The 15,156-nt window shown below is 37.5% G+C and overlaps 2 protein-coding genes and 1 long non-coding RNA gene across 5 annotated transcripts; 2 read left to right on the forward strand and 1 right to left on the reverse strand.

Annotated features, from left to right (window-relative positions):
* Positions 1–341: 341 nt before the first annotated feature.
* Positions 342–8,366, forward strand: LOC104097856 (probable serine/threonine-protein kinase At1g54610). 3 transcript variants are annotated; one of them, XM_009604471.4, is made up of 8 exons: positions 342–490; positions 1,103–1,596; positions 1,703–1,987; positions 2,099–2,416; positions 3,881–4,108; positions 5,748–5,848; positions 7,128–7,242; positions 7,743–8,366. In XM_009604471.4, the coding sequence occupies exons 2-8, from the start codon at positions 1,192–1,194 to the stop codon at positions 8,028–8,030; spliced, it is 1,740 nt and encodes a 579-aa protein (XP_009602766.1). In that variant the 5' UTR covers positions 342–490; positions 1,103–1,191; the 3' UTR covers positions 8,031–8,366. The 3 variants fall into 3 exon arrangements, with proteins under 3 accessions (XP_009602766.1, XP_009602765.1, XP_009602767.1); XM_009604470.4 differs by lacking the exon at positions 342–490 and adding an exon at positions 525–720; XM_009604472.4 differs by lacking the exon at positions 342–490 and adding an exon at positions 538–663.
* Positions 384–653, reverse strand: LOC138896420 (uncharacterized). The gene is made up of 2 exons (XR_011409505.1): positions 531–653; positions 384–447 (listed from the first exon to the last, which is right to left on the reverse strand). It is a non-coding gene; the product is annotated as an uncharacterized lncRNA (long non-coding RNA).
* A 1,168-nt stretch (positions 8,367–9,534) lies between the features above and the next one.
* Positions 9,535–12,563, forward strand: LOC104097857 (pentatricopeptide repeat-containing protein At5g03800). The gene has a single exon (XM_009604473.4). It carries the CDS (start codon positions 9,717–9,719, stop codon positions 12,387–12,389), a length of 2,673 nt encoding a protein of 890 aa, XP_009602768.1. The 5' UTR covers positions 9,535–9,716; the 3' UTR covers positions 12,390–12,563.
* Positions 12,564–15,156: the final 2,593 nt, after the last annotated feature.

Raw genomic sequence — 15,156 nt, forward strand, 5'->3', positions numbered from 1 at the left:
ATGAGACGGTTCACATAATTCACTTCATTTATTTCAATTTATATGACACAATCTCCTAATAAATATATTTTAAAAAAATATTTTTATATTTAAAAATAATTTAATTTCAAATTTTTTATTTTACTCATTTTACAGTCAGACAAATAAATTAAAAGTCCCACAAAAACTTATATAATTTAAGTTTTCAAGAGCACAAGTTTAATTTTTTTAATTCTAAATTTCGTGTAAGTCAAACTATATGACATAACTTACCGTAGAGTGCTCTCACCCACCCACCCAACCCCCTCCCACTCCATCTCTTTCTATATTTATAATTTGTAGTCCATAATACTGAAAGATTAGTTGTCCAATTGATTCTTTTATGATTATACTCTTTTCTTGTCTTACAGCATAGAAACGTTGAAGACTACAGACACCACATAACTCTCTCTCTCTCTCTCTCTCTCTCTCTCTCCTTTCTTTTTGGCTCAGATTCGATCAACCCCAGCAAGTAAATTCCACTTACCCCTTTTTTTTGGACTTTATTTCACTTTCACTTGCACAAAGACTGTCATTTTCTTGCTTGTGGACGTGGGTTGCAGTTACATCAATTTTGGATATTAGGGTTTTATCGTTTTATTAGCTGTATTTTTGCTGCTCTACCGTGGTTCTGTTTTGGGTTAGGTAAAAAGATTGATTTTTGGGTTTCACTGTGAATCTGAAATTGTGTGATCAGTGCAAGTAAGTAAAAAGGGTTGTTTTTGTGTTTTTGCTGATCGTTGATTCATATAAGTTGTTGAGTTTACTGTTATGAGTTTTTGCTATTATTTGGTGATTATGCTTGAATCTGTGATTATTCTGTCCAATTGACCACACCCCGGAAAAATTCACCTAACTTTGCCCGGTATTGAGCAATTGTTTCTTTGGATTCTTCTTGTAATGTTAAGTAGGCAGTTCAACTACTGCTAATTTAATGATTTGCTCATTTTCCTTTTTTTTTTTTTTTTTTTTCCTGTGCCAATTTAATGATTTACTGTTTTCTGTTTTCTTTAGCCAATTTAATTATTTACTCCTTTTCCTTGTTTGGCCAATTTAATGATGTACTCTCGTATTGCTATTTTAGGTGGTTAAAGTTGTAGACTTTGAGCTGATTTGTGGAAATTAGTTGGTTACTCAGTGAGAATGTTGAGTTATGAAGTGTAGACTTGAAAGATGGGGTGTGTTCTGGGTCGGGAGGTTTCATCAGGCTTAGTACACAACGGCAGGGAGGAGAAGAGGGAAGGTGTGAATTATGAGAAGAAGAGTAAGAGCATTAGTGCTGCTGAATCTACTGAAACTTTAGAGGTCAAGGGGGCGGAAAATGTAACTGTTGATAATGAAGCTGTGGAAGCCAATGAAGGTGATGTAACTAAGAAGGAGGACAAGGCGGAACATGACGAAAAACCTAGGAAAGAAAGGAGAAGGTCAAAGCCTGATCCAAGATTAAGTAATCCACCTAAGCATAAACATGGGGAGCAGGTTGCTGCTGGATGGCCATCCTGGCTTTCTGCTCATGTTGGGGAAGCAATTGATGGTTGGCTCCCTCGACGTGCTGACACTTTTGAGAAAATCGATAAGGTAGCTTTCAGATTGGTTTTTGTGTATATACATTTCTATTCTCCTGAATTACACTTCTGCTTGTTGATGTTAACAGTCTATGTTTCTTTCTTTCTGTTCTCAATAGATTGGTCAAGGGACATACAGTAACGTTTACAAAGCGAGAGACACCATAACTGGTAAAATTGTTGCTCTGAAGAAAGTGCGTTTTGACAATCTAGAACCTGAGAGTGTGAGATTCATGGCTAGAGAAATTATCATTTTGCGACGACTAGATCATCCCAATGTAATCAAATTGGAAGGTTTGGTTACTTCAAGAATGTCATGTAGTTTATACCTGGTATTTGAGTACATGGAGCATGATTTGGCTGGGCTTGCTGCAAGTCCAGAGATCAAGTTTACAGAAGCACAGGTTAGGGTGCTGCACTGTAGAAGTTCTGCTTTGAAGAATGAGGGGTGTGAGTTAGACCATCTCTATCTCAGTTGTAGTTAGAGTTAGCTGATTATTGTTCCCCCGTTGCAGGTTAAATGCTACATGCATCAGCTATTATCTGGCCTTGAGCATTGTCACAATCGTCATGTGCTTCATCGTGATATTAAGGGGTCAAATCTTCTTCTTGACAATTCTGGCATTCTCAGAATTGCTGATTTTGGATTGGCCACTATTTTTGATCCTCGGCATAAGCATCCTATGACTAGTCGAGTGGTTACTTTGTGGTATAGACCACCAGAGCTGCTTCTAGGTGCTACTGATTATAGCGTAGGCATTGATTTATGGAGTGCAGGTTGCATCTTAGCTGAGTTATTGGCTGGAAAACCTATTATGCCGGGTCGAACTGAGGTACTTCCTCTTTTCTTGATATATTTCTTTGTTCAATCTTCTTCTTGTTAATCCTTTGTGTTAATATGATGCTTTTTTCTGCATCGACTGTATTGTCTTTCCTTTGGGGGAGTAGTAATATGTTTCCTTTATTAATTTTAACTTAAAGAGTCCTAATGGCTTAGGTGTTCCGCTGGCTGATAGAGAAATATTTGCTTTGTTGATTTTTTCCTTTCTGGAACTTAGCTCGAGGAGTGAAAATTAAGCTAGGTGACTCTAAATAACAACTTGATATATTGTATTGAAAATAGAGTTTAACTAAATCGAGCTCCTTCGCTGGTCATTTTCATTTAAGGACATCTCTCTAATCTAAAGGATCCCTAGGATTATAGAGAAATCTTGGAATCAGTCCAGTTGTTTCTTGAGCTTTGTTACCCCTTTTGTTTGGGAGTAAATAGTTATATTTCGAAGACAATAGCTGAACTTGATTTCTCTCTCTCTCTCTCTCTCTCTCTCTCTCTCTCTCTCTCTCTCTCTCTCTCTCTCTCTCTCTCTCTCTCTCTCTCTCTCTCTCTCTAGCTGTTGCTGAGCACTTGTATGCATTTCCTGTTGCTGCATATATGAATGGTCAGATTTTGTAGAGGAGGCTAATCCCAAAATGGGCAATCCAAATTTTGATCTAGGGTGATCCATTGTTATTACAAGGCTCATGGCATCAACATACAAAATTCAGTGAAATCGACTAGGATGATCTATTTGCTTATGGAAAAAAAAAGAGTCTTTATGATTGTTTACTATCTTTGAAGCGATGCTCTCAATTTGGATAAGAGTTTATGGGTTCCCTCCCATTAGTAATTAGGCTGAGTGCATATCATCTCGACAGCAATTGCTAAGGGTAAACATTGGTTTTTCTTGCTCTTATTGCATAATAACCTAACATCATTTATAAAGATGACATTTTCCCATTGAGTCGTTTTAAAATTGAAAGAAAACTGCGGAAAAATTGCATTTAGCTTTAAATTGATGTTGTTTTTGTCATCCATAGTTCTAAACTGTCTCTTGTAGGGATTATTTTGAATCAGGAGTGCCGGGTCTGGCGGATTGTTCTAATTAGCATTTATTTTTATATTTTAAGGCTACACAATATAGAATTTTTGAAGGGGAGCCTTGGCGTAACTTGTAAAGTTGCCTCCATGTGACCAGGAGATCACGGGTTCGAGCCGTGGAAACAACCTCTTGCAGAAATGTATGGTAAGGCTGCGTACGATAGACCCTTGTGGTCCGGCCCTTCCCCGGACCCCGCGCATAGCGGGAACTTAGTGCACCGGGCTGTCCTATTTACACAATATAGAATTTTTGTGACAGACATACTAATTGTCACGTTAAAATGTCTTCTTATTTAAGCTTGTTTGGAATGTGTATGAACACATATCTGTTTCCATTTTCCTGCATGAGTTATTAACAACAATATCTTATGTCACCAAGGTAGAACAACTGCATAAGATATATAAACTATGTGGCTCGCCATCAGAGGAGTACTGGAAGAAGTCTAAGTTGCCGAATGCAACACTATTCAAGCCCCGAGAACCCTACAAACGATGCATTAGGGAGACTTTTAAAGATTTTCCTCAGTCTTCACTTCCGCTAATTGATACATTACTTGCAATTGATCCAGCTGAGCGCAAGACGGCAACTGATGCATTACAAAGTGAAGTGAGTAGCTTTTCTGTTTCCAGAGTGTTTGTTATACTAAGTTGTCTTGGTTCTCCTCTCACTAACAGGTATCTGTTGCTGATAGAAATCTACAGTATGCCTTTTGTTATGCTAATGTCTTGGCATCACTAATTCTGCTTGCTGGGAGAGATTGTGAGTACGTTTTAGAGCCTTATTGTGTGATAACTACTAAGGTATGCATATGTTGTTACTGAAGAGGTACTTTCTATAGCTTGAGTGGCAGAAGAGATTCCCATTTGTTTGACCTGGTATGCTCGCATGTAAATTGTGCTTTCTGTGAGATAGAAATAAAGTAGATTAGATGGGTCCGCGTTCCATCAGTGTGCTTTTTCAATTAGGAGGTCTTGTAGTTTGTAGTTGTGGATGTAAAAGAGAAATTGTCAATAGCCTGACACCTGTTATTATGGAATTCAGCCCATGTAATATATTTTGATAATAAGACTACTCTCAGCTCTGCTTTTTCTGTTAGTGGTTGCATACTTTTACTACTGTTCGTGGCAAATTTGTCTGCTAACTTGTGATGTTTTAAGTTCAGGTTCTCTTGTGAATATTTTTAGCAATTAATCAATGTTTTGGGACTTCAGTACTTCATCTGCTGCTGGCAGATTATTGCTATTTATGATGTTTAAATTGGGATCTCTGGTCAAAATAACTCAATAAGCATGAATGTCTGCACCTTATCCAAAAGGTTAATGAATGTCTGCACCTTATCTAAAAGGTTAATGAATGTCTGCAGTAAGTAATTAACATTTTGCTGATGCAGGCTATTCAAAGAAAAGACAATCTTGATCACTCTCCTTATACTAAAATATTCCACTTTTAGCCTGCAAAGAGTCATAACTAAGTGAATTTTGACAGACATTTTAAGATGTATCCTACCCTGCTGATATGAGGAAACTTGCAATTTATGCAGCCGCTTATTTAGTTTTTGATTATCTATATTAAAGTTGTGTGACAATCTCATCTAAAACCTTAACCGGTTAGAGAGAGCACAAGTTTATTTATGTAATTATGTCTTCAACACACTCCTTCACATGCGGGCTTTACTCTTTCCCATGGGCCAAGCACATGGTAATTCTTTTTGTTAAAGGGTGGTGGGACTCGAATCCAGGACCTTTGCTTGCTTTGAAACCATATTAAAGTTGTGTGATCATCTCATCTAAAAGCTTAAGCTGTTAGAGAGAGCACACTTTTATTTACGTAATCACGAGTTCACAACTCCCAACAATCTAAAATTATAAATTTAAAAGATAATCTAATGTCATCTGATTTAGCTCTAAAATTGGTCAAATTGACCCTTAATAAGCAAAAAAGTGTCGAGCAAATTTGGATGAAGGGATTGTTAGTGAACTGACTTTGAAAATCCTTAATGTTTGGTTCCTTTGACATAGAGGAGGGGGACAAGTATGGCGGCGAACTAGTTTAACTACTTGTCCTCCTATTATCCCTTTTTGGTGCAGCACTGCCTCAAATTCTATTTCCAGGTGTTTTGGTTTAGCATGTGTGTTTTTGTGATATTCTGCTTTGTTCCCTGAACATCTTATTTTGGGTAACGTTTTCTCACTTGTATTTTCCTGATGTTGCCTTCTATATGGTTAATGACATTCTATTTCTGCAGTTCTTCAATACAGAGCCATATGCTTGTGATCCATCTAGTCTTCCAAAGTATCCTCCGACCAAAGAAATGGATGCCAAACGGCGGGATGATGAAGCTAGACGGTCAGCACTTTTTTATTTGTGTAGTGTGAATCAGGCATCTGTTTGCCTTCCTCACTTTTACTGCAAGCTCTTTAATGTTGGTAGAATGTTACATAATGCGTGTGGGCCTGCTTTCATAGTTTTTCATAGTCCCCTTTCCGGTTTAAGCAAACTAAAAGTGCTTGAACTAGTTAATGAGTGAGAGCACTTATGCCAGCCATCTGTTAGGACATGTATTTGAGAAACTTGAAGGAGCTCTTGTCCTTCTATATCTCCTATGGGCTCTGGGTACAATCAGATGGAGAATTTCCTTCTGCCAGTTTTCAAGCTTACACATATTAGGTTCAATTACATTGGCCCTTTTTCTAGTTTGTCTAATTAAGCAGGACCTACCATCTAGTTTAAAACATCACAGAATACCTCTCCTCTAGCTCAACATCATGTATCTGGGGAAACTTCAAGGAGCTCTCCATGCTTGTAGATCTCCTACAGCACAAACCACTTGGAGAATTTCTTTCTGCCAGGATTCAACCTTACATATACTCACTCCTCTTCATTTTGTGTCTCTTAGTTTGACTGGTCAAGAAGTTTAAGAATGTAAAGAAGACTTGATTCTTTTGGTTTTGAACTAAAGGTGGGTATAACATACCAAAAATACCTTTTGAATCTTGTGATCTTATATATGTCATATCATATCTATAAGAGAGTGTCATTAAGGGTAAAATGGGGATGTTGGAATTGCAAATTTACTAGATAGAGAAAGAGGCATTCTTTTTGGGACAAACCAAAAGAAAGTAAGACACATACGTCATAAATTGAAGCGGAGGGAGTATTATGCTCAATTACATTAAGTAGCCCTCTAGATTATCTTAATCAACTAGGCATGCCCTATAGCTTAAAACCTTTAATTCAACACTTCATCACAAAAAGTAGCATTCTGTTAATCAAGCCATTATTTTGACCATGAATTAGAATTGCTCTTGACCTTTTATACCTTTTTATAATTATTTTGTGGAGTACTGGACCTGGACTTAATAGTTGGCTTGTCAATTTGTCAATGCTGTTTTTCTTGTTAATTGTACTATGCTCGGATGCAATTGATCTTTCAAGATCTCATTCTTCTCCCATTGTGTTTAACAGTTAACTTCAATAATGTATGGATGCAATTGATATTTTTAATTTCATCCTCTCTTCCTGATTGGAAATAACTATATGTAATATCCATTCCTTTGGGTTCTGTTCAATGCTTGTGAAGAGGTGACAAATGTGGTATAGCTGCTCATTTCATCTTGTTGTGCAGGCTAAGAGCTGCTAACAAAGCTCAGGGAGATGGTACTAAGAGAGTACGCCATCGTGAACGGGCCCGTGCTGGCCCTGCTCCAGATGCCAATGCTGAACTTCAAGCTAATATTGATGTATGTCTCTATGACAAGTCTCCTGCTTTGTTGTGGTTCAGTTATAAATTTGTTTTTTTATTTACCATGTTCATTACTTCATTATCATTTGTTTTGTTCCTTTCATCACCGAGAAAATTTGAAAAGATTGAACCAAGTTTTCATATTAACTGTCAATTAAGCAGATTTGAAAAGTAGTTGTTCTGGAAATATGATTTGCCAGTCTATAGTGGAATTGACAGTAGCCATCAGTTTTTTCTGTTATGCTTCTTGGGCAACTTGTTTGAAGTGATTGTTCCTTTTGTTCGTTCTACTTCGGCAAGTTTCAGGCTTGGCACTTTTTTGACGTCATTAGCCTTTTTTATTTATTTGGTATACATGCCTTCTATTTGCCAGGTTTCAGTGGTTTATAGTCCACCATATAACTTATATTTTGCATGTACATGACTACTGCATAACTTCTATTTTTTGTTCCATTGATTTTCTTCAACTGGTATTTTGGCAATCTGTTTACATTGCAGCGGCGGCGCCTAATCACACATGCAAATGCAAAGAGCAAGAGTGAGAAGTTTCCCCCACCACACCAGGATGGAGGACTTGGTGTTCCATTGGGTGCTTCACATCACATTGATCCTGGCCTTGTCCCTCCTGATGTGCCATTCAGTTCGACCTCATTCACATATTCAAAAGAACCTGTACAGAATTGGTCGGGGCCTTTAGTAGAGCCTGCTTCAGCTGGTGGAAGGCGGAAGAAGCATACTGCAGGTGATGCTAGGGAAGCCAAAAAGCATTTGACAAGGAAAAGATGAGAAGCAACAGCATTTTCTGTAGCAGCAGATCGGGCTTCAGACGAGTGTTTCTATGGCCTATTCTGGAGATAACAAAAGTGGGGCTTGGCCATGGCAACACTTTGAAGCATTTTGTGATTATGCACCTTCCAGGGAAGGGTTTATAGCATGTCCAGAGCTGAAACATTGTTTTCCTTTCCATTTTCCAAATATAGAAGGATCTTTCTAGTTTTTGACTGCTCCATTTGTTGTGGTGGCGAGAAGCTCCCCAGTTACATGTATATTAGTATTTCCAGAGTTAATTCTTTGTGATGGGATGTTTGACTTTTGCAGTTAGTGGAAAATTTTACTATCTGACCGCAGTCCAGTTGCATGTCTACTTTACCCAAATCCTGGACATTCTGTACAATTTTCCATGTTCTTTGTTGTTGAAAAGGGAAACTCCTATGTTTATAGGTCTGGGCATTAAACTTTTGGTGATGTTGGTTTTATCCTGCAACGACGAAGTTGAAAACAGTTTGCACTAATGTAATTCTTTTAGGAGAAACTGCAAACAGATGTTTGAATTTACAGATGGGTTAAATGAAGTGTAGCTCCAATTTTTCTCTACGTGTTACTGAGTCCTTTTGAAATGGTCATGAGGAGCTGAACCAACCAGTAATATCATGTTCTGCCTTCCACTTCAAGTCCAAAACTTCCGAACCAAAATGGTCCTGTCTCCTTACTGTAGGTATGCAAGAAGCTATAAACAAATAACAAGAATGAACCCATTATCCTTTGTGTTTCTAACTTACTTTGTGCTAAAAGAGGCGGAGCAAGAAATTCTAGTTCTAGTTTTTCTTTTGTGTTAGTGGACATCAACTCATAATGGCTACAGGAAAATTCGTAAATTATTTTCTATTCGAGGTTATTTACAAGTGTCTCTGAGCTCGTTACTTCAGATCATAATGGCTACAGGAAAATTCGTAAATTATTTTCTATTCAGTAATTTATAAGTGTCTCTGATCTCGTTTAGAATATTATAGCACATAAACAAAATGATGGTTCCGCCTTAGACGGTAGTTTGAGCTACCAATAGATAATTGGAAATTGTACATTTACCTGCACAAATTGTAAATTGGTCTAATTGAGCTCATCTTCCTTCAATATCTAAAGAAAATAATGGAAAATGCCCCGAGTTAAACATCAATTAGGCGCGGAGTACATTCTAACAAATATTTTTTCTTATACCCATGTAAGTTAAGACTTAAGATAAACAGTTCAAAATGTGTCGTGGATATGATCCGTTGCAATTTTTTTTATATAATTCATTTTAAAGAAATCTTTATGTTAATATGTAAATTATCGATACCATATATTACTTATGAGATATTTATAAGACCGTTTTCTTTTATATAAATTGTATACTGTTATTTTGAAGGATATAGTAACTTCTAGGGGGAATAAGTCTCAACACCCAAAACCATTAGGGGTAAAGTGGAATTCCCACCACTTACAAGACCCCTTTACAAAACTTTATCCGACAGTTAAGCTTCTCACTTACGAAGATACTGAGAAAACAAAGATAAACCCTTCTGAAAAAATATGGATACCCAATTCTTGGATAGCCATAAACCCCCCCAAAAAAACACAGTGGAAATACACTTCACACCAAACTTAGCTTAGCGATTCCAGCTCCTTGACTATGCTTGGCGCCTTTCTTCTTTCATGGCTGCCGTTATCCACAGCCCCACCATCTCTATTCCTCTCTCCTTTCTCCGTCCTACTGGACCCTTTAACCTTCATTCCACTTCAAGCCTAGCAACTACCAAGAAAACCAAATATAAGCAAAAACCTTCCTTTTTCCTTCAATACCCTTCAAAATCTCGTCCTTTTCAACCCCTTTTGATCCCTCAGCATTTTAAGGACTCTAATGTCACAGTAGCTGCTGACACTAATAGGATAGATTATGCCAATTTGCTTCGTATTTCTGTTAGGTGTGGTGATGTTGAACTCGCAAAGATTATTCACTCTTCAATTCTCAAACTTGAAGAAGAGGATGTTTATTTGAAAAATGCTTTAATTGCGGCTTATCTCAAGCTTGGTCACTTGAATCTTGCTGAGAAAGTATTCGATTCGCTTTTGAGCCCTGATGTTGTGTCGTTTACAGCAATTATATCGGCTTTTGCTAAGTCGAATCGTCAAAGAGAAGCCTTTGAGCTGTTTCTTGAAATGAGGGACTTAGGTATTGAACCAAATGAATATACATTTGTTGCTATTTTGACTGCTTGTATTCGTTCGTTGAATCTTGAGTTAGGTTGTCAAGTACATGGTCTTGTTGTCAAATTAGGGTATTTGAGTTATACTTATGTTGTTAATGCACTTATGGGATTGTATAGTAAGTGTGGTTTACTGGAATCTGTGATTCTTTTGTTTAATGATATGCCACAACGGGACATTGTTTCGTGGAACACTATGATTTCGTGTATGGTTGAAGAGTGCATGTATGAAAGAGTATTCGAACTGTACCGTGAATTGAGGAGAAATGATTGCTTAATAGTTGACCATTTTACTCTTTCAACGCTTTTGGCTGCATCTTCCCGCTGTTTGGCGGTCAGAGAAGGCCAAGAACTACATATGCATGCTCTTAAAAGTGGATTACATGGTAATTTGAGTGTGAATAATGCACTTATAGGTTTTTATACCAAATGTGGAACCTTGAAAAATGTAGTGGATGTGTTTGAGAGGATGCCTGTGAAGGATGTCTTTAGTTGGACTGAAATGATTGTGGCGTATATGGAATTTGGTTATGTTGATTTTGCGATGGAGATTTTTAACAGCATGCCTGAGAGGAACTGTGTTTCTTATAATGCTCTTTTGGCTGGATTTATTCAAAATCATGAAGGGTTTAAGGCACTGGGGTTATTTTGTAGAATGTTGGAGGGAGGATTGGAATTGACTGATTTTACGTTGACCAGTGTTCTTAATGCTTGTGGGTCGGTGATGGAAAGGAAGATAAGCGAACAGATTCATGCATTCATCCTCAAGCTTGGTTTAGAATCAAATGATCGTATTGAGACGGCATTGCTTGATATGTGCACGCGGTGTGGGAGAATGGATGATGCCAAAAAGTTATTTCATCAGCCTCCACTTGACCATGATAATTCAATTGCATTGACATCAATGATGTGTGCGTATGCTAGAAATGGACATCCAGAAGAAGCTATTTCTCTGTTCTTGGTCAGACATTCAGAAGAATCACTGGTTGTTGATGAAGTTGCATTAGCCACTATTCTTGGTGTTTGTGGAACATTAGGGATTCTAAAGTTAGGCGAACAAATCCATTCCTATGCTGTGAAACATGGTATAATCTCTGATACCGGTGTTGGGAATGCCATGATCAGCATGTACTCTAAGTGTGATGAAATGCAAAGTGCAATTAAGGCCTTTGAGGCTATGCCTACACATGATTTAGTATCATGGAATGGTTTGTTGACTTGCTATGTCCTTCATAGGCAGGGCGATGCGGCATTGGATATGTGGGCGAAGATGGAGAAGTTAGGAGTAAACCCAGATTCTATTACCTGTGTCCTTGTGATATCAGCTTATAGACATACTTCCAGAAATTTAGTTGATTGTTGCCAAAAGTTCTTTTCCTCAATGCAAACGTTATATAACATAGAACCCACCTCGGAGCATTATGCAGGCTTTGTAGCTGTGTTAAGTTATTGGGGTCTGCTTGAAGAAGCAGAGCAGATTATTAGTGCAATGCGATTTGAGCCCAAGGCTTCTGTTTGGCATGCTTTGCTTGATGGTTGCAGGATACATGCGAATGCTATCATTGGTAAAAGGGCGATGAAGGAAATCCTTTCTATTGTGCCACGGGATCCTTCGACGTTCATACTGAAGTCAAATCTTTACTCAGCATCCGGAAGATGGCAGTGTTCAGAACTTGTTAGGGCAGAGATGAGGGAAAAGGGTTTCCGAAAAATACCAGGACGGAGTTGGATCATACTTGGTGATAAGGTTCACTCCTTTTTTGGTAGAGACAAATTGCATTCACAGTCAAAAGACATATACAGTGGCTTACAAATACTCATTCCGGAGTGTCTGAAAGCTGGATATGTACCTGATACAAGTTTTGTACTTCACGAAGTAGAGGAGCATCAAAAGAAAGACTTCTTGTTCTACCACAGTTCAAAACTAGCTGTAACCTTTGGGCTTCTTATGACGAGACCTGGAAAACCCGTTCGTGTTATGAAGAATGTGCATCTCTGTGGTGACTGCCATACATTCTTCAAATATGTTTCAGTTGTCACCAAGAGAGATATACATGTAAGAGATGCTTCAGGTTTTCATCATTTTGTAAATGGTAAATGCTCCTGCAGGGATAATTGGTGATGAAAAATTAGCTATTTTGATAATTCTAGCTGTAGTTTTGATTGTTGATTTCAAGTTTTTGTTGGTAAGGTTTTTAAACCTGTTGTTAGATATACAGCAATAAGAATGTATTTACACCATGTAAAGAACTTTTGATCACTCAGTTTAACAAAAATACTTTTCTCTGTCTACAAAGTTATCTTCCTCTCTTATTTTTCATTATATTCTTGCTTTTGAATGCTAAAGGATTTTGGTGATAAGTAAGATAATTTATTGATTATATTACCAGTGAGATGCTAAAAATTTATGTAGAGGTACAATGATTTAGCTGCTGTCATCCAGCCGGGAGTCCAATGTTTCTAACGTCGATCCTAAATCATGTACATACTTCAGTCTTCTGTTTACATCAAAAATTGACAGCACCTTGATTTAAACAAAAAATTACAGTTGATTTGCCCTGAAAATATATGTGATGTAATTTCTCTCCAGCCAAACTGTCCATATTCCGCAGGAGTCTGAGTGTCCATATTCCCAGCTGAGTAGTTTCTCTTATAAAGTACATGGCATCACCCGCTGCACACTAAAAAAGGTTGAGGAATAGATTCCAAATCTGCCATCCTTTTCTGCAATGTAGTAAAAGATGGCTGGTACTTTCTGGAGGCTGCTCATACATGTAGCTTCTGTTGCAAATCAACAATCCTCTTTTCTGTATGCTATATCTTGGGTCAACAATGACCCTCTACTGTCTATCCATCCAAACCAAGCAACTTAGCTCTTGTCTTGAATATCATCTTCCAATGCCATTTTCCTCTTCTAATATCTTTCTTTTTTATGATGGTGGTGTCCAGGACACTTGTGTGCACCTCGACTATTCCATTGGGTACTTGTTATCTCCCGTTAGCATAGGTACCGTGTGACTCTTCTCACTAAGACTTAGGCATATGGCAAGAAATAACCTAGTATTTTTTGTTTCAATTGGAATTTGAACTTTACTCTGCAAGGTTTTCTCTTCTATTATCGGACTTCATAAATGTCCTGTTGCATGAGTTTACTCTATACCATCCATCTTTCAGCATTCCAATGTAGAGTATCCTCCTCTGAAGATGTGATTGTTTGTTCACTAACCTCCTAAACAGCTGAGCTGTTCTATCCATCTCCTAGTTATGAACATCCTTCTGAAATGCAAATGCCAGCCATCATCTTTTCTGCTTTCCGCAGTTGTAGCTTCTAGTAAAGTTGTTGACATATGTTCGGGAGGTCACGGATTCGAGCCGTGGAAACAGTCTCTCGTAGAAATGTAGGGTAAGACTGCGTACAATAGATCCTTGTGGTCCGGTCCTTCCTCGGACTCCGCGCATAGCGGGAGCTTAGTGCACCGGGCTGCCCTTTTTGCAATTGTAGCTTCTTATGTGTGGCCAGATTATACAAGTTAAAGAACTCATCCTTTAGCATGGCCTGCTAAATCCATGGGTCTTGACATATTCTTCCGTTTCTAACGTTTAATCTCACCATATTATGGAATTCTTCCCAAAGTTCACTAGTTGATTAAAAGTAGCTGATAAATACTAAGTCCTGAAATTTCAAGTATAGTCCGGTACACAAAGCATCCCGCATTCACGTAGGGTCCATCGAAGAGTCGCACCCCCAAAGGGTGTGATATAGACGGTCTAACTTAATGCAAGCATTAGTGACTGCTTCCACGTCTCGAAACCGTGACCTATAGGCATAAGTGCTGAAGTTGATTTAATATATAAGTACGGTGCTAAAACTGATAGTAATAAGTAATTGATGTGTTTGGTAAAAAATGTTGATAAGCACCTTTTGTATTGAAATGACTTGAATTCCCTTAAGTTTATTTATCAAAAATAAATTTAAAATTATTTTTACATGGAAAAGGTGAATGACAAATGAAAGAGAGGGTGATAGGGTTTTTTGGAAATGATATTTCATAGTGAGGAGAAAATAGTAAAATGTTTGGTCCAACTAAAAATGCTAATAAGCTAAAAAAGTTGTAAAGTTGTAAGTTGAGACTTGGGAATGACCAACTTATACCTGTTAGCTAATTTTGGCTTGTAATATAGATAAAGCTAAAAAGTGCAGACACAAGCAGGGTGAAAAACAAGAAAAATAAGGCCGCTGGGGTTGTAAGAAAAGGGAACTTAGATTTTGTAAGCATATATTCAAATTTGTACTATATCAAAGTTGGAGACTTTATAAAAGTTGTATCCATTTAGCAGTATGACTACTGAGCTATCTTATTTGTTGTTGATTATAAACTAAGACTAGAATAACGCGATACTTATTTGATTCTTTGTATGACGGGACTAGGACTGTTTTTCTTTTATATTAACTTTTTTCAACTTTAAACTGCATATTTCAGTTCTTTCAATGATATTTTGTTACATGTTTTACCTTGGCTTACCTACTTGGAAAACTAGAATAAGTTTCTATCTATTGCTTAATCGTCACGTGTGGAAGATGCTTCTCATCAGTGGGAAGTTCAGATCAGTGTACATGTACAATACTTTTCTGAGCATCCGACTTTCTAATTTTAACCATTTTCAAGTTTTTTTCTGTGTCCCAAAATTACAGCTCATGAATTTGAATATTAGCTAGGGCCTAGGTGTACTGCCCTGACATTTCCTTCTCTAGTTTTTGAAATGTCTCTCTTTTACTTTGAGAAATGCTTACATGAACAAACACAGTGAACTAAAATCAAGAAATGTAAAGGAAAAATAAATAAATTACCAAATAATAATTTTGTTCTACTATTGCATCTTCGAACTGT

This window comes from Nicotiana tomentosiformis, chromosome 1 (assembly GCF_000390325.3).
Source record: "Nicotiana tomentosiformis chromosome 1, ASM39032v3, whole genome shotgun sequence".
Taxonomy (NCBI): Eukaryota; Viridiplantae; Streptophyta; class Magnoliopsida; order Solanales; family Solanaceae; genus Nicotiana; species Nicotiana tomentosiformis.